This window comes from Lucilia sericata, unplaced genomic scaffold (genome assembly GCF_015586225.1).
Source record: "Lucilia sericata isolate MDLA Ls3-8-SP2 unplaced genomic scaffold, ASM1558622v1 Contig000218F_arrow, whole genome shotgun sequence".
NCBI classification, from domain to species: domain Eukaryota; kingdom Metazoa; phylum Arthropoda; class Insecta; order Diptera; family Calliphoridae; genus Lucilia; species Lucilia sericata.
The window spans coordinates 91,704-112,976 of record NW_023994246.1 but is presented as its reverse complement, the minus strand read 5'-3'; the positions used below and the strand labels follow the sequence as shown (position 1 = coordinate 112,976).

The following is a 21,273-nucleotide window of genomic DNA, read 5'->3' as shown; positions in this document are numbered from 1 at the left end:
AAGCATACACACTTGAGTCCCTCTTATCTCTTTACTATATACACCATTTGCATATGTATATCCGATATAAAATGTAATACAACACTCATGTATGGAAGTTGAGTCTACTTGACCGCGTATAGGAGAGAGTGAAGGTAATTATTGGTGACAGTAATGTACGTCTCAATATTCTATCGATACTACAATGTGTTATTCTGAAATTGGGGAACTTGTTCTCGAAACCCGCTTAACACATGTCATTCTGCAAGAGCCAGTGAATCGAACAATGCTCTACAGAGAAAATTTTTCTTTTGTCGTACAATCCGTATGTGAAATGGGAAATGACACAACCGGCATTCGTTTATGTCCAATGTGACATGTTTTGTAGTAGATTTACATACATATATGTAACAAATTTGCACAACTATATATAAAGCTTTAAATAACAATTTATAATAATGATTGATTTATACCCCAAGTTTTCAAAATTATACAAATATGCAATTTGTATACATATATCTACCCAGCAAAATCTTTACTTATCTGGTAAGTAGGCAAGTAATATTGGAGCAAAGTGTAATTACTTTCTTTTTGGGTGAATAACTACTTATTTTTGTTTGACGAGGACCAAAAAATAAAAATAACTGGTTACAAATGTGCTTACACGACTTTTCTGGATTTAAAACCGGCTTAAAGTGTTTTTCTGTGTTTATTAGTCTATTCTATTACCCAATGATCCATTATCAAGTTGTTTTATCGTGCTATTTGGAATAGTTTTTACACAAAGTTACAAATCAATATTTCTTCTAATTTCGAATAGGATTAAAACCATTAACTAATTCCTTATTGGACATACGCTCTATACATATGGCTACTAATCCTATCCAAAAAAATGAAATAATTTTATTAATAAAGACCACTCATTACCAAGTAATGTGTGAAATAACTACATTACCTACAATACTCATTACTAAAATTTGAAAATATTTTACTGGGTATGTTTCTATATTACTCCCTAATAATGTATTCACTTGTTGGTTTTTATATGTATCTGAATTCATTAAAAGTTAAAAATAAAAATATATATATATTTATATTGGGTTATAAAAAACCCAATATAAATAAGTCCCTTAAAAAGGATTTAACTAATATTGAAATTCCATTAGTTACCGCTATCTATTGACCTCCTACTATCGTTTATTTTTCAATGTTGATTTTTCATCGATAAGAATTTAAGGAAAATACAAATTTTCTTTAACAGTTTAACAGACAAAGTTTATTCAATTTTTTTCTGAGAAAATCTCTAACAAATCAACAAACCAATGTTTGGTTTATACTCGTTTTTTGTCATTTATTTACACCATAAATGAAAATTGACAATTTGTGTATTTTTTTATTTCATTATAGAAAAATGTGAAAAAATGTTGTTGTAGTAGTGGATTATCGACTGAAATGTAAAAGAAAAATGGGCCATTTATGTTTATATTGTTTGGAATATTGTTGAGGATACAATCGATAAATAAAATAGAAAATACATAAGAATAAGTATATTATAAAGGTATAAGAAAGAGTGTACCCTGCAGTCCATTAATTTTGGTAACTTTGGCAATCTACTTGCAAGGCTTAATTTGCTTACTATAGGCTAGTGAGGTGTCTCACTTTAGAAAATTACTTTATCCTTCATATCTTAATAAAATTCGATACAAATGCAATAAATGATACAAATGTCAATAAATCGCTTAAATATGTCGGTATTAAAATAAAATCTGACATACATGATTAATAGTCTTAATAAGTAACAAATACATACATATATACTTCTCTCCATAGTTCTACCGGTATTGTATCGATACCGTTCGTATTATAAATTTGAATCAAAAAACCTTCGCAATTACGACGATACTCCTATTTAAAGAATGCATCTCAAAGAGTAAAATCCAAATAAAACAAGTAAGAAAGTATAGTCGGGCGTGACCGTCCGGGGCAAATATGGAATATATTTATATTTACATAATATTTAATTGTGCTGAATTTCATCGCGATATTTGTGTTTATAAGTTAATTTTGGACATTCAAGTAATTTTCTGAAGGGGACTTTGTATGGGAGCTAGGATCAAATGACTCCCGATCCCTATGAAATTTGGCAAGGTCATCAGGCTCGTATAGAACTTAGTTGTGCCGCTTTTTATCAATATACAGGTATTTTTAATATAATTATGAGCTCAGAAGCCCTTTTCGGGGGGCTCTGTTGTATGAAGGCTAGGTGAAATAATGGACCGAATTTGAAAATTGCGACCTGTACCTTGCAAGGCTAACATGGACAGCCAGCCGGACGGACGGACGGACGGACATAGCTCAATCGACTCAGAAAACGATTCTAAGCCGATTGGTATACTTTAAGGTATAGGACGAATATTTTTGTATGTTACAAACATCAGCACAAACCCAATACACCCTCCCCACAAAAGTGATGTAGGGTATAATTATGTGAGACCAAATTTAAGTAGAATTATAGGACAACCTTTAACTCCCTACATTTAATTAAAACAAATATACCTAAATATTTATTATTCTAACAAAATCTTCATCTGCTTTGCTATTTCAATTAAATTTCAAGAAAATTGTATAAATTGTGCAAATATTTAAGAAAGTTTAAAAAAATTCAAGGACTTTGTCAGTCAGTCTAAACAATATTTTCACACAATGATGCCTTTTTCATGTTTTTTATTTGAACACCAGAAAAATAAAGAAAAAGAAACAAAGCACAAAGTTTTCTTGTTTTTTTAAACACCTACAAAAATAGAAATTTAAGTGGAAGAACAATTTTAGATAAAATTCTTCGAATATCTGTGTATATGTGTGTGTGTGAATTTTTTACAAGACACCTGTGAAAAAGCAACAAAAAAGAAACAATAAAGGTAAAACCATCCTATTAAAGACATGAATAAAATGTTGGTGGATAATAAAATTGTAAAGCGGAACCAGAGGTATTCAGCCGGATTTTATTGCATGAACTGGCTTCTTTTCTTTTATTTTATAGTAGATTCCCTAGTAAAAAAATTAAGCAGTAATTTAGTTTATAGTCCAGTTATATTGTTCCTCTATTACAGCTACTACTAATTATAGTCCTTCATAAAATTTTACGAAATGTTGCAAAAAAAGTGGAAAGTTACAAAAGCAAATTAAAGTCTGTATGAATGTTTATAGTAAGTTGCATAGAAAGAGGAGATGGTAAAAGAAAATTGAACTAATTACAACAATATGAAAATACATAAAAATGAAAATCCTTTAAGTCTTATTTTTAAGCTTAAAAGATATATTCTGTTTAGATACATAAAAGGATGAAAATAAATTGTAACAATACGGTCATTTTGAAATTGATAACATTTTGCTATTTTTATACCTGTTATTCATCCATCTTTATTACGTAAGCATATGTATATGGTATTTGTATACTAAGTACACTCCCCGCCACTTGAATAGCATTTGCAGTAAAACTGTCTAAGGTTCTAAAGCTGTTTAGTTCATTTCATTATTTTTATATAATTTTTTCCAATAAAAGCTCCGAGTTTTCCGATTAAAACAATTCGTATAGCTTGGAAAGTTTGATAGCAGTCTTTGTTTAGATAGATTTTTTTGTGTTTTCATATAAAACCCAAAATTTAAATTTTTTAAATTGCTTACAATATTGTAAGATTTATTAAACATTACAAAAATCATTTTCATTTACAATATTTGTATAGCTCCCTAAAGTATGCTTTAAAAATATTTAATAGTTTGCATGTGTGCGTGTATGTCGAAGATTTAAGGATATCCAGATTTATTGTTTGAAATTATTCCTGAATACATAAAAGTGAAAATTATATGGGAACTTTGTGGTCCAATCGATAAGTCATTTTCAGAAGGGGACCAATTTTGGATCGATCAAGAAATAATTGTATAGCAGAAGTGGTAGACATAGAGATAATATTTGTGCGACATTTTTATACCCTCCACAACCATGAGTGGTGATAGAGGGTATATATCCCTGCCAGCAATTTTGTAGTCGACTACGAGAAAAAATTCACTTCTAGTTTAATTTTACAGACTGACAATAAGCTAACTACATTGTAATGCAAAGCTGTCCCGAAATTTTGTATTTGGCAACGTAAAGAACCGACTTTTAAATACTAACTACAAGCTAACTATAATGTAATGCAGAAGTGCCTCAAAATTATGTGGAGAGAATTAATTGTATTTCAACATGTTTTCTCTTGTTTCTCTATTATTATGATTTTATTTGTTAACTTTAGTGGACTGATTATAAACGAACAACAATGTAATGCAGAAATGTTCCAAAATTTGGTATTTATTAACTAGACTAGCTACAAGCTAACTATCATATAATGCGGGAGTACCCCAAAATTATCTGGAGAGCATTTCGTTCGACTTGTTTTCTCATGTTTCTTTATTATTTGGAATTTTGTTTTACATTTTTGTCGTTTTCTTGTATACGTTGTGAAATTATAGTCAGTAAATTGGAAAAATTAATTATAAAAGGTTAAATATTTCAAAACTCGGTCCCTAAATTCTAAATTCTGCTGATTAATACTGTAAATATAATACATTAACAGTTAACATTACACATAACATTTTAAAATTTATTTTAGATTTGGATCAATGGGAATAATGGGAATAATGAACAAATCATTCATAATTTTATGGATACCGGTGTTATTATTAGTTCCCCTGCAGAAAACTGATGTCTATTAATTTTTACGAACTAATATCATAACTTGTATTAAAGCGAAATGTAATTTAGATAACTAATAGTTAAATTTTAAATATATTTAATTAAAATGTAATTAAGTAATACAGTAGGGAATACAAAAGAAAACTATTACTTGACTTTTCTGCAACTAACTTTAAGTTAGTTAATAAAGAGTTACCTTTAAGCTAGTTGAAAAGTCACGCAGAGTCGGACAATTGACTACTGCGTAGGACATCGCCATGTTAAAATAGTCAGTTGGCTCCATTAAAAATAATCCAAGAATCAATCATAGCTAGTTGATGAAAATGTCGGCTTTTAATGCATTTAAAGTTAGTTGAGTTGCTGGCAGGGTATAACTTTGTCATTCCGTGTGTAACACCAAGAAATATTAATCTGAGACCCAACAAAGTATATATATTCTTGGTCCTTATGAAATTCTGAGTCGATTTAGCTATGTCCGACTGTCCGTCCGTCTGTCTGTGTAAAACACGCTCACATGAAAACGAGGTCAAATAAATTATTTAGATTTGGCCAGAATGTTCGCTATTGTCCTAGGCAGTTTGGCATTGAAAATGAGCAAAATCGGTTCACATCGGGAAAAGTTATGAATCAAAATTTGAAACAACTCCGAAAAAAATAAGCATTTTCATTTCATGAAAATCATCATACATTTGTTTTTACACGAGAACTTTATTCCTGTTGAAAATTGCAGGAATCGGTCCACAATTTCTTATACCTCCCATACAGAAGTACATATTCCCGGAAAATGAGTTTATTGTTAATAACTTCCGTCAGAATGTTGATATCTTAACAAACTTTTACAAATTTAAATTCGATGTCAATAGAATTCATTTAGAGAAAAAAAATTCTGGATCGGTCCATAATTGGTCATAGCTCCCATACAAGGTCCCCTCCCGAAAATCACTAAAACGCGCATAACTCATTACTAAATTAAGATATCCATATATTATAATACATTTTTTTCCGATCGGTTCATAATTGGTCATAGCTCCAATACAGGGTCCACTCCCTAAAATCACTTAAACGCACAGAACTCATTATTAAATTACTAAACATAACTCATTATTTAATTAAGATATCCATACAAAATTTGGTACAAGTATTGCTCTAATATACAAAAATGTTACTGTGAAATTTTTTTCCGATCGGTCCATAATTGGTCATAGCTCCCATACAAGGTCCTCTTCAGAAAAACACTTAAACGCACACAACTCATTACCAAATAGTGATTGATATCCATAAAAAATTTTGTCATAAATACTATTTTTGTACACAGGAATGTTATTTCAAAATTTTTTCACGATCAGTTCATATTTGGTCATAGCTCCCATACAAGGTCCTGCCCCGAAAGTTTTAATTTCCTTAAATCTTTCACACAAATTATTAAATATTGCTAAAGCATATCTTAGGGTGCTTTAAAAATATAAAAGAAAATGGCGTTTGTAATGTTCAACAAATCTTGCAATCCGATTTAAGCTGTTTAAATCTTGGGGTTTTTCTATTTAAGACATGAGAAAACTTATTTTTACAAATATTTGATCTATTAAAAAATATTAATATAAAAGTAGCTGGTGGAGGGTATTTAAGATTCGGCTCAGCCGAATATAGCACTCTAACTTGTTTATCTATATATTTCTGTGTTTGTTCATTTAAGTGATTTTCAGACCATCTATGTGAGCTATGAGCAAATATAAACCGATCCAGAAAATGTTTTCTTTATATGAATTCCAGAATTTTATAAGGATCAGGATATATAAATATGTTTTGTTAGGTCTCAGTATAATTATATGCGATATAAACTGTTTGCTATTATTTTAGCTTAATTTCAAAAATGTTAAGGGTCTTATTCATAAACTTTTATCAAAGGTCTATAAATCAAATTTTCATACAAAATTTGTTCTATAAACCTTTGATAAATGTTTATGAATAAGGTAGTAAATCTATAACTGTATTAAATTTATTTAGTGTTTGAAAACATATTACAGAATAATGCAACAGTTGTAGTTTTTAATTAACTCAATTAATAATTGTATTGTCAACATTAATAGCACATATATAATCCCATCTTAAATTTCCATTGCTAAATAATTAGTTGTAAAAGTATGTTTAAATATGTATGTATTTATTCTCATTTAATGCTTTTAATGATAAAGACCATAAGATATAAACTGCTGTTTAAAAATACAGATAGTAAATGGAATATTAATAGCTATTTATCTAAAATAGTCTTTTAAAATACAAAATAGTATTTAAAAGGGGGAGCAAACAATGCGAAAGTGTTGCCAGAAAGTGTTGTGGAGAAAAATAGTGTTACAAAATATGATATTGGTATAATTAATTATCTTACTTAGATCATTTGAAAATGGAAACTTAATTATTATAGATTAAATCGTCAAGTTTTATATTTTTAAATGATTTTTCTAACACCAGAATAGTTGCAATGGCAACACTGCATTCAACCAGCGATGGAAATACACATTACTTATTTACAAACAAACATATACTTAAACAAAGTACAACAACCGTACCAACCTACAAGTTGTATGTTACAACTATAGTTGAACTTAGCTCGGGTTTCGTAGTTAGTATAAAGTCAGATTCATTTTTCTAAAATGAACAAGTTAGTTTGTTTTATTCGGCGGTAACGAATCTTCTATACCCACCATAACAAATGGTAAGTGTTAAAGTTGAGAACTGGCCCATCTCTTCTTTAGGTTCACATAGACATTCTCTTCATTTTAGATTGATTAGATTAGATGAATAAGGCATTTTGGATTAATGAATAATATTTAAGAAAAATTTTATCATCCAAGATTCCATCATTAAAGCACCAACGTACTTGAACGTTACACTGATGGACTTTTTTGTATTTAGGTAGATTTTGACTATCAAACAAAAGTTCGTCATTAACCAACATTTGTGGAAATTTTAATCCTTTCAGCGGACTAAGGTAGATATTTTATAGTTCCATGTGTTTTAAATGGAATGACTAAATTAGTATAAGTACCTACTTCACATATTTTTGTGTGTGGCTGTAAAAAATGGGGAAAATGTTTCGAAATCGTATCTCTAAGTTTGTTAGTCGTTAGAATTCGTTCGTATCTTCAACAGTAACTGCTGTATTAAGTTGTTTGTGCAGATGAAAAGTGCAAAGTTGAAAAAACAATTTAATATATACGCTAGTGGCTTTTTGGCACTCTTAAACAAAAGCAAATGAGCCACAAAGTAGACTATTAAAATGAAAAACAAAAACTGAAAAAAGTTCCGTTTTAATAAGAGATGAAGACAACTAATATACATACCGAAATACCCACCACATCCATACACACACGCACATTTGTTAGCATACTTCTATATACACGTGTAACTTTCCATTCCTTTTAACCGGAAACATTTTCTTTCAAGTTAGATAACAAAATTTATACATAATATGTATTATTTTAAATGTATAATTCATGTCTCACATATTTACACAGCTTTTGGGATGTTTTAACATATTTTTTTTTGGGGGGGGGGGTTCTGTTAAAATGTATAATCTTCTTAAAGTTTTATCTTAAGTTTTTAACAAAAGTTATTTAAAATTTAAAAGTTGTTGTAAAAAAATTGGACACAAATATGTTTTGTCTTTATATAAATCACTCTACGAAATTTTTCCAGGATAGGCTCCCATATAAGATCCACTTACGAATATCACTTAAACGCACATATTTCATTATCAAATAAAGATATCTTGATAAAATTCGACACAAACATGTTTTGTGTACATATGAATCATTCTACGAAATTTTTACGTCTTAGCTCTCATATAAGGTTTACGTCTTCAAAAAAACCTTATCCTGCTCCTGAAAATTGTATTTTAAATCATTTCTAAAGGCGTTATTATATGGGCGATGGGTGAAATCATTGAGTATTTCTTACAATCCAACACGATCTTAGATTTAACTTTATCACCTGATATCGCCCTTATTGTCCTCTGACTATCGGTAAATATGTAAATATATGGCGCCATATTTATTCTAATCCAATTTACGCATTCTGCCTGGAAGCTAGTGTTATGATTAGGTAAACGGTGATACATTTCTGTTTCTGGGTCTTCAATATAGAACCTCCAATTTTCCGGTTTCCAAAGCCTTTGTTGCTCAGAAAACTGGTTTCAATATACTAAGAAATTTCTGCCTTTCTTGTGAAAAGACAGATTTGTGTACAGGCGAATCCCGGTATAACGAATGATATAATATCAGGCCCTTTCGTTAAATCGAAATATTCGTTATATCGGAATTATTTTTTCTAGTAAATTTCTTTATTTAATGGACAAAAAACCATTCAAATTAATGTATGAAATTATTACTTCAAATTTTATTTCAAACAACTAATAACAACGCACACGTTTTTCCATTTTGAACATCTGAACGGATTGAAAAATTTGTGATTTCCTTAACCTTATTTTATTATCTAGATGATAGAATTAAACTCTTTTGAGGAAAAACTGAACTTGAGAATCGATAACTGAGTCTCATGCTGATAATTTCAAAACCCTGGAATATTGCGCCATATTGGGGTATCGAAATAATTTATTTTGCTGTAAAATTTTATTATTTCAATGTATCCCTTTTAAACACTATTCAAGCCAAATTTACCATTAAATTCACATCTAACAGATTTATGCTTTTTAGATTATAATGTAAGGAATTTTGATCGATAGGTCAGATATGTAGTATAACTAAAATTAGGAATATGGGCGACTTCTTTGATTTTTACATTATATTCTAATTGCTCAATCAAGTTTTTGATATTAACAATATAAATATAAAATCAAAAGCTGGATTTTTTTAGGTATTTTTTCTTTTTATTCGTTATATCGAGTATAAAATTTCTTAAACGTTCGCTATATAAGGTAGTTAATGTTAAAAATTTGGCTGTTCGTTATATCGGATTTTCGTTAAAGTAAGATTCGTTATACCGGGATTTGCCTGTATTTGCACGGTTAACATTGAGGTCTCTCGGATGAGCCAAGCAAAATACCATTTTCCTGATAGTTACAGAGCACCTGATAAAGGACTATCAGTGGAAACAGCGTTAAATGAAATTATAGTGGATATTCTAAGATTTTACTTTCAAAGACGAGTTCATAAAATCCAGATTACTGAATGCCACTATCGATATTCTTGGGCGTTGTCAACTCGAGAATGACTAATCGAATTAGATTTGGATTCTGAAGATATCTTTAGCAAATTGATATAAGAATGCATACATATGATGTATGTATATAATCTATATATTTTATAGGATTGCAAAATTATGTAATGGAAATGAAAATCTTTGCAAAAAAAACAACTGATCTTCCCAAATGTTGGAAGTACAAATATTTCAATCAACTCAGTGTAAATTGTTCAAAAGCTATCAAACATTTTCTAGTAAAGTCAATTTTAGTACATTCCGTAACAGGAAAAAAATATAAGTTACAAATTTCAACTATGTTTTTCAGAGCAAATTTAAAACATTGAAACAATGTACTCTGATGGACTGAAAGTCATTGTATTTATATACATATTGATATTAACCTACTGGAAACTCGGTTGTATAATCTCATTTTGCTTAAATTTTGTTAAAGCAAATACATATATGTACATATGTATGTTTGTATGTATGTATTTTAAAATAGAAGAAAAATTTTAAATAAACTCGAAAATGTTAACAGTAAAACACTACACAATTTTTAAATATTTTTATTGATTATTTAGGATTTAAACAGAACAGCAATGTTATGCCTTATTTAAATATAATTTTTAACTGGAAAAACAAAATTAAAAGTAAATAATTTAAAAGGTATTTAGTTATTTACTTTTAAATAAAATTAAATTTGAAAAGACTTATTGTCTTATAACAAGTTGCTATTCAATTTCATTGTTTAACATTTCTTTATGGAAAACAACAGGAAACGAAATTATAAATATTAATTGTGAAAATAATACCCTAATTAATAAGTATTTTCATTTAAACAAATGTTGTTATTAAAATTAAATATTCATATTGCCATGACACAACTTTAAGGTGGTGATATTAGTGGAGAATTTCTTATATTTTGACTTTTTAATTAGACAATATTTATTCATGTGTAATAATGAAAAATGATTTGCTCTTGCGTTGGTTCAAATCATGAATATTTATTAAATAATTTATTCTTCAAACTCACAGATGTGATTCTGTTAATTTGATTTATTATATATTATTACGGAAATTACTCATGCATTTTGGTAAGATGTCAATTGCTAATGAAGTATTTGTGTTTTTTTGTCTTATTTCAGCTGGTGGGTGGCCAGGGGCATGAATATCATTTCAAACATCGGACTTTGCCACATGCTCGTTCAAGAAGAAGTATACCGCACACACGTCTGCTGAAAAGTCATCCAATGGTAAGTTCAAATATTTATGAAAACTTTAAGTCTTATATATGAAAATTTTAGTTTGGGAAATTAATTCATAATAATGAATTTAGTCAAACTAACCAATTTAGCAACTGTCTATAAATATTAAATTACATGCTTTTCATTAAGATACAATTAATAATTCAAATGGTAAAACTACTTTAAAATTAATTCAACAAAGAAATACATAACTAACTATGTAACTGGTTTAAGAAACACCACTTGTCTCCCGTCTTAAATTTCATCTTAAATAGTAGTTAATGAAAGCAATGGCTTCTTAGAATATTAAAGTTTATTGAAAAATATTATTTTTATGAAGATTTAATATGAATTCAACCAATAATTAAAAGAAAACTATGTTTCATGGAAACTTCTTCCATCATAATTTTAGCACGAAAAATAATCATCTCAAACTACGCATTCATATCGTTTTAATGTTTTTATTTATTAATAAATAACTTATGCTTAAAGACAGACCTCAATGTATATTTGAAATTTTGCAAATTGCTCAAATGATTTTCTTCGAAGGCCAGAGTGTTTAATAACTTCTAATGACTGAATTGAGCAAAATATTGAGATGTACATTCGCATAATTTATCAATAATTTGATTTTAATTGTATAAATTGTTGTATTTCCCAGCGAAAATATTTGTTAATGTATCAAATTTTTAACATTTTTAGGCTTCATTCGTAAAAGGTATAATTTAGTTAATAATTTGGACGTATCAGTCCATGATTTCATCTGGCCTCCTAATGATATGATTAAGTCCACATATCATTCTATGAAATCTTCTAAATATCACTTCAAATTTCATCGAACCACTTCACAATTAGGTACAGCCGCAACATTTTATCAAGATCACCGCTTCCTTTTTAGAACACATATTGTTTTCAACAGGCATAGCTAGATCGCCCTTGAATATAATAAGGACCCAGTATATATAATTTAGTAGAATTTTTCCTTCTTTAAAATATTATGAAGATCGGTCAGTAATTGACCTTAAGATTTTTATAAATTATCCTTCAGATAATCATATTATCCATAAAAGAAATTGTTTAAGTATATCGGTATTAAGATAAAAAGCGATATAGGTACTTTTGTTTAACAAATATGTAAATAGAGCAAAATAGAGAGGGTATATTCTAAAAATTACATTTGATCATTTAATACATATTAAACACTTCTATAGGAATATATAGCGCATCTTATTAAGTGTTCAAATTAGTACCCAAATATTCTTCGGATCATTCAGTTGTAAAAATCTTTTAATATAAAGATTTTTCGGATTAAATTGATAATGGGTACAATGAGCAATGGTAAACATTAATATTAAACTCATTATTATAACAATTAATGTTATGAAGAGTTGTTTTTTTTGTCAATTAGAGTTTATGAAAGTATACAAATCCAAGAGATTAATAATTAATATTTAATCGAAGAAAAGGTCAAGTACTGTCTGCTTTTCCCTTTTAATTAGGTTGATAATGTTTTAATTTGTTGTCTAATGCTTCAATACTACAGTTTAATATTATGATTTTGTAATTATAATTATTATAGGATGCAATTTTGAATATCAATAAAATTCGGCAAAAATACTTTTAGATCCTTTTGAAATGGATTAATAATTGCCATTTTTTTACTACCTCCCTTATACATCTGATTTGTACTACGCATCACCACAATTCGTACTGGAAGGACCGTATTGTTATATACCCACATCTGTCTTAAAAAATCTCATATAAGCTAAATAATAAAATTCGCGTTGGTTCATATAAAACTTAGGTTCATTTATGGGCCGATCCTCATAAAATTTGGTGGACAGATTTTGGCTCGAATTAAAGTTATTTGTGTTGAATTTCATCGCTTTATTCATATTTTTAAGCCAGCAATGAACGTTAGTCTTTTTCTGAAGTGGACCTTATATGGGGGGTATGTTAACTATAGACAAACATAAATTGAAAGAATTAAAGAGGCTTGTGCTGAAATTTCCTTACCATTAATTAAGAATCATTATAACTCTCGAAATTGCGAAGTTATATCGAATAACGGCGGATATACTCATTACTAAATCTTTTCTAAAACATTGTGATTATGTTTATAAAAATAACAAGTAAGAGTGCTATATTCGGCTGTACTGAATCTTGTATACCCACCATCAAATCATGTGTATTAAATTTCAAGTGAATTTCGAAAAAAGGACCTATACAATATATATCGGTGTTTTTGCTACCACAATTTAAACACTTATTGGATTTTTCTAAGCTGATTTATAATATATAAATAGTAATATAGTCAGGGTGATGGTAGTACCTATTTTATCATATTTAATAAATTTGTTTAATGATTTGATTTCCTGTATATTTACTTATGGTAAATTTTGGACCGATCCACTTAAGATGTTGCAAAGATTTAGGTTTCAATAGGACTTGTTATATCGAATATCAATGCTTTGATCCAATATGGCCCGCTGCTCATATTATTTGACAGAAAGATTTTAGATCCTATAAAACTAGGTCATGACTCGCTTTAATGTCATTCTATGAGAAAGGCCGTTTATAGGGACTAAGGTCAATTATGGTTATTAAAAAACAGTTAGAATTACGTTTTTATAAAACTTGTTTATGTCGAATTTCATTGCTTTACTATAATTTTGAAGAAGTTGTTTATGTCGAATTTCGTTTCTATTTTTTAATGTTGAAGCAAGTTATAGTTAAATATAGCGTTAAAGACATTTTATGAAGGGTACCTTTTATGGGGCGTAGAATCACTTATGGACCGATCCCATAAATATTTGGCTGAGAGATTTTAGTTTCCATAAAACATGTTTATGTCAATTTCGTTGATATACTGGAATTTTAAAGCAAACTAAGAATAAACTTTAAAGTAATTTTCTGAGAGAACCCTTATATGGGGGGTAGGGTCAATTATGGGCCGATCTCCATAAACTTTGGAAGAGAGATTTTCGTTTCCCGAAAACTTGTTTATGTCGAATTTCATTGCATTGCTATCATTTCGAAGCAAGTTATAAGCGTTAAAGTCATTTCCTGAAGGGGAACTTATATGACTGTTTATGTATGGGGGCTATGCGAAAACATCTTCAATAAACTGCATCAATAAACAGTATTTGTGCAAAATTTCAGGTCCTTAGCTCTTCTCGTTCGGACTTTATCGTGCATTCAACAATTTATCGTCTTAGAATTTAATAAGGACCCAGAATATATATACTTTTGGGGGTCTATGACCAATATTTCGATGTGTTACAAACGGAATGGCAAAAACAATATACCCCCCATACTACTCTTGATGTCCCTTAATAATTTTGAAATGATCGGGTCTTATTTGACCCTAGCCGCCATACAAAGCCCTTATCAGGAAATGATTTATGTAAATGTCCACAATTCGCTTAAAAAGACTAATGTCGCTAAGAAAGTCAACATAAATACATTTCATGTGAACGTGAATACATTCGCCAAATTTTATGATGTTTTGACTTTAAATATTAATTTATTTATAACAAAAATTATATTTTTAATTGTTTGTTTTTTTGGTGATTAGTAATACTTGTTTAAAAACAAAAACTTTACCATTTTTTGCAAAATGGCGTTCGCGTACTGAAAAGTACTAATGTATGCTTATAATTTTGTATCTTAACTCTGTTAGATGAACCTAACAATTATTACACTAATTTAACTGTAACATGTAATTAAAATATTAATTACACAAAATAAATATACATATGTACACTGACTCAAATAAGTCCCCGTACAGTATCTAGTTAAAAACATAATTTGTAATATATTCTATAATATTTGTCCGATTTACAAAAAATTTGTATTTAATCATAGGTGATAATGTCCTAATAAATTTTCTAACTGCAACAATTTTAAATAATACTCTATGTTTTAGTAAATTACTTCTTAAATGCAACTCCTCCATAATCAAACTCAAAAAAGTCTCTGTGCAACATAATGCTTAAAACTTAAACGTATCTTAAATTCAAAGAAATTCGCCTTGGGATAACATATCAAAAACAATTTTTCGCTGATTGTGACCGATTTACTATCGATTTCGGTGTAAAAATTCCGCTATTCCGCATAAATCGCATATTAATAGTATATTAAAAAATTTTTTTCTCCAAAATTACTCATGTATGTGTTCTATGGGATTATAATCTGGACTTGAGAAGGGTAGGAAGTACTTCTTTTACGTTGTCGCCTAACCATTCACTTCAAATTTTGCGATGAGCGGTTTAGGTTGTTATCATAAACGAACCGAAAGTCAACTCCAATTACTAATTTTACTGCATTGGCTTCCAAATGCTGTTTTAAAATATTTAATTAATTATATTGTCCATTATCCTTCCACGAATATGACATTTTCGAAACATCCTACAGACATTATACACTCCACAATAACTCTACCACCAAGGGGTTTCACACTTACTTTATGCGCTTTAAACGTTTTTAAATTTCCCGGTTATTTTGTACTTTTCTACAATATATTAAACAGAAAATAGTGGCCTAGTAAAAATTTAACGAAACGACTTCAAAGCAGTCTTGACAACATTAGAAATTAGAATACACACCATTATATTTTGAAGCTGTATCCTTTTAATGTTTTTCGTCTGTACGGACACAACATTAAAGGTCTCATTTTATAAAAAGAAATAATAACGTTTAAAAAAATGTTATGCGAAAAAATTAAAATTTGCAACAATTTCCGAGTATTTTTATACAATTTTTTAAGTGAACGAAAGTTTTGTTTTAATTTATTTAATATTACTAAGTACTTATTTAAAGTGCACCTTTTCTATTATTTAAATTGAATGTTACCTACCCCTACTACTAATTAGACTTGTGGTTTGTACCTAAAGTTTTTGGTAATATGTATTAAGTTATTTAAATATTTGATGAAATAAATGTAACTTTTACAATGTATACTGTAAGATCGGTTTTAGCCATCAGATGATGGCTTTAGATAGTTGAGGAAAGAGGTTAGGACTACATACATCGGAACATGTTACCCAAATCAAACAAATTAATGAAAAAGAATAAAACATTTTAAAAATAGACATCTTTAAAATATCAATGAATCTTCAGTGAATAAGAAAACACATTATCCCCGGAGATGTACTCAAATTGGATAAGCATCGATTATCTCTCACCGTTGCAATGATTTATTATCTGTCATTTTGTTTTTATCTTGATGGATTAAACATGTGTTTTGTTATATTATTTATTTACAAATATTTATATTTTTGTTTTTGATTGAAGTACTAACAGCAAATTGGGTGCTAAGAAATCATACAAGTCGGCTTGGTCGAAAAGGAAGAAACGGTCTTCCATCTTCTCTCACTAATACTATACAATATTACATCCGATGTGTGGTGTGTTCCTGTCAAAACATAGATGCTTGGACTTTACTTAACTCTTTGCGAGTAGTAAAACTAGCACGGTACTTAGAGGTTTTAATGTAAAGTACTGAAACAACCGGGCAATATTTGAATCCCTCAGAAAATGTCTATAAATATTCAAATCTGGCGTATGAATACCAGTTCTATAGTAACCAAAATACATTTTTAAAATTTCATGAGTAGTAGAACATAATTGACCCTAGCCCCTTTGGACAAAATAAGGAAAAATTCGGCTTCAAATTGACGTAAGCCCCCTATTCGGAAAATTACACTGATGCCAACATTAATATCGGTACATGATAATACAGCTCAGCATAAATTACTGATTATTAGTCTAGTGACCTAAAATGTTGGATAAGCAAGTTTTAGGTATTTTTTTTTTACTTCTTGTGTAGATAACATTTTCGTTATATATAAACTTGAATTTTTATACCATACACCACTATAGTGGGAAGGGTATTATGCGTTTGTGCTGATGTTTGTAACGCATTAAAATATTAGTAATATACCCACCTTAAAGTAAACCGATCGACTCAGAATCACTTTCTGAGGTCGCAATTTTCAAGATAATTCGATGAAATTTAGAACATATGTTTGTTTTGACTCAAGAACGAAGCCTATTGAAAATGGTTAAAATCGGTCCATTATTTCACCTAGCACCCATACAACTGAAGCCCCCGAAAAGGGCTTTTGAGCTCATAATTCTGTATAATATAAATGTATCTCGATGAAAGTTCGCACAACTAAGTTTTATACAAGCCTTGCCGAATTTCGAAATGATCGGACTTCATTTGACCCTAGCCCCCCATACAAAGCCCCCCTTCGGAAAATGACTTCACTTATTAACACTGTTATTGCAATGAAATTTATCACAGACAATTATTATATAAATATAGGTCTATCCAGCCCATTTTATCGGGATCGGTTCACATTTGATTCTATCCCCATATAAAGCCTCTTTTAGAAAATTAGTTTTTCTATAAATTGCTTAAATAAATCGGAATCAAGGTAATATTCCAGATAAATGCTTTATTATGAGAAATAGATCACATTTAATATTCATAACTGGTGTAGAGTATCATATGGTCGGTCACGCCCGACTATACTTTCTTACTTGTTTTTTAAAGAATTTAATAAAATATTGCATCAGCAAAAAACATACTGAGGCGTGTTTGAATCATAAATGTTGAATCATTTTTAATTCTTAAAAAACTCCTTTGTTTTCTATAATATGAGTTGTAAAAAAAGTTTAGTGCCAAAAGCCTTTAAACCAAGATGCTTCAAATAAATAAATTTTAATTTTCTTTGTAGTTGGGGCTAAATTTAGACAGACAGTTTTTGGCAATTGAAATTCGCTTATTTTAAATAATTTGAATTTTAGAAATTATATTATATGTATGAATAAGAACAATGTCAATAAACTTTTTAACCAAAAATAACTTGAATAATTCTCTAACAAAACTAATATTATTGAACAGACTAGACAGTCAGGCACACAAAAAATAAAGACAAGCCCCAGGGGGTAAAGCAATAATATGTACATATATTACAATTAAAAACCTAAAAAGGTTACTACGCCAAAAACACTTACAGTTAAACAATATAAAACAATAGAAGTTAATGCTTTAAATAAAAAAATACATATTTTATAAGTTTTATTTTTAATTTATTTTCTAGATTCATACAGCCGTACAACAACCCGGCTTTAAACGTGTGAAACGTGGTTTACGTCCAGCTGTTCATGCAATTCATGGTCTTAAATTCGATGCCACCTACAATACTCAATCTAGCATGGAGAGTACCGAACCGACAGATCCTTATTTTCCAATGCAGTGGTATTTAAAGAATACTGGTCAGAATGGCGGTAAAGCCCGCTTGGATTTAAATGTTCAAGCAGCCTGGGATCAGGGTATTACGGGTAAAAATGTTACCACCGCCATTATGGATGATGGTAAGTTTTGGCAACATGATATTTTGTATATTTGTGGTAATTATTTTGAATGAAATTTTCTTTTTAGGTGTTGATTATATGCATCCGGATTTGAAATTTAATTATGTAAGTAATAAGATTTTGAATTTAAAAATTTTAAAAAATGTTTGTGGGGCATTTAGTAAAATTATTATGTTAACTTTAGATCCCAAAATGAAAAGTTAAAAGATTAGCTTAATGAAGATGATTTATTTAATTTTTAAACGATTTGAAAAGGCACAATCTCTTATTCCTCAGCTTAAATATATTTAGGCACTTTTCCTTAATCTCATTAATCGCACTGAAAAATTACAAAAAAAAAAAAAAATTAACTTTGCAGAAAATCTATTGAGAAATAATGTTCTTAAAATACAATTGCAGTATAAAAGAATAAACATGAATAATACTTTATATACGTGCGAGTATTTCGCAACTTTTTACTCATTCATCTTCAATTTCCGCTTAACAATGGCGAACAGGTAAACAAAATAAATAAAATAAACAAGTAAATACACGTTCTTATCAGCTTTAGACGAAAGCATCTTAAATTTAAACAAATAAGATTGTCTTTATCTCAAGGTAAATAATCCGTATTAGAACATAAAATAAGGATGACTATTGTAGTCTTGAGGCATTGTAGTCTACTCGACTGAACCACTTCCCATAATAAAATAATAAAAGCTGTAATAAAAATTGGTTTTTGAAAAAAAATTCAAATGCAGCTGCTGAAATCGCTAAAGATTATCTTATGAATTTGTTGTTTCCCTTAACTGGGAAATGGTGTGTATGTAAGTAAAGATCTGCTAGATAATAACGCAGACTAATAATATGTACTTTTCCTTGTTTGTAAATATATACTCCTATATAAAATAATACTTCATTCTACAATCAAGAGAAGTATGATGACAGAACAATTCCTCAAGCGTTATGCAAAATTTAAATTAACTTTTCTTTTCCATTATTTATATTCCATTTTGTTTATATTTTGTATTTATTATATTTTTCTTTCTATTTTTTCAAACAATCAAACAACCAACCCACCAAATATCGAATCATTTGAATAGAATGCTGAAGCCAGTTATGATTTCAGTAGCAATGATCCATTTCCATATCCCCGCTATACTGACGATTGGTTCAACAGGTGAGTAATAATGGAAACAAAAAGTTATCTATTTTAATTTGTATTTACTTAGGCATTTTTACATAAAGAATGGAATAAAGTATGCTTACAGGAAAATTTGCATAAATTTTTAATTTTAAATAATATATTGAAAATTTTAAGGAAAAGAAAAAAGTGAAAATAACTTTTGGGGAAAAGTTTAAGATTAAATAATATTTCCCTTTCAACCGGATATTGGTATTAAAGGCTATATATGGCGATAAATTAAGTAAATGGTGGTAGGAAAATTTCACGAATTTGACAAATTGTTTTAAAAATTATGTAGCTGAAAGACACTCTTAAGCTCATGGAAAATATGTGATTCCGCGTGTAAACAGAAAGTCTTATCGCTTTCGGGCAGCAATGTGTACAGTATTCAGATTGAGGTCCTTTTATTCTAGGGGACATGTGAATATTGTCGATTTTATATTACACGTATATGCCATCGATTACTGCATTTGGGAACCATCTTTTAAGTGGAACTTTCGGTATTGTATATCCACACAGTATTATGTCAATTATTTCCACGACTTCATTGATAAACCCAAAAAAATTAAGGAAGTTACACAGAGGACCTTTTAAAATAATACACGTCTGGTACCAAATTGACATCCGTTGTCAAAGTATGTACGGATAGTTGTCAAATCAACAACAAAAATATAAAAAATACATAACATTATCAAATCAACAAAAAATAATAATATTATGTATCAAAGTGACAACGCTATGTTGTCAAACAGAGCGTTGCGTTGGCGAAATAACAACGATGAACTGTCAAAATTGCAACGGTGGTTGTCAAAATGACAACTGGGCGTTATTTAAATTTTGTAAACATCCGTTGTCTAAATGTAAACAAACGTGGTATGCTCACTTTTGACCGGGTTTTTTCTTCTGTGTAGTGGAGATATATTGAAGAACTTAACATTGTTAGCCGAGTATTTTTGTACAATGCTTGTTATAAACTTATTAATATAAGAAATTAGAGAGGATTTCGAAGTATAAAAGTATAGAATATAAAAATATAGGACCAGCATCTCCTTTAGATTAATGATAATTGTACACAGAGGGAAATATACACGCCTGGTACCAAATTGACAACAAAGATTTTATAATTTTTCAATAACATCCGTTGTCAAAGTATATACATACGTACGACAACACTATGTAATGTTGACAACGCAACGTTGTCAACATTGCAACAATTCGTTGTTGAAATCTAAATTTTATACACATCCATTGTCTAAACGTTAACAAACGTGGTAAGCTCACTATTGGCAACGGATTGTTTGTCAATAGTGAGCTTACCACGTTTGTTAACATTTAGATAACGGATGTGTACAAAATTCAGATTTCGACAACTAATAGTTGCAATGTTGTCAACGTTGCGTTGTCAACATTACATAGTGTTGTCGTACGTATGTATATACTTTGACAATGGATGTTATAGAAAAATTATAAAATCTTTGGTGTCGATTTGGTAACAGGCGTGTATATTTCTTTTTCCCTCTGTGTACATTCTTCAAGCTGAAATGACAGCGATTAAGAGGGCAGCGAAA

The 21,273-nt window shown here is 29.3% G+C and overlaps 1 protein-coding gene across 1 annotated transcript in view; it reads left to right on the top strand.

Annotated features, from left to right (window-relative positions):
• LOC119602282 (neuroendocrine convertase 2) overlaps window positions 1–21,273 on the top strand; it is a 96,065-nt gene that overhangs the window by 66,755 nt on the left and 8,037 nt on the right. The window contains exons 2-5 of the mRNA XM_037953714.1: window positions 11,056–11,163; window positions 18,267–18,540; window positions 18,608–18,645; window positions 19,623–19,699. Coding sequence (XP_037809642.1) covers window positions 11,056–11,163; window positions 18,267–18,540; window positions 18,608–18,645; window positions 19,623–19,699 — 497 coding nt within the window. The remainder of the gene's footprint in view (window positions 1–11,055; window positions 11,164–18,266; window positions 18,541–18,607; window positions 18,646–19,622; window positions 19,700–21,273) is intronic.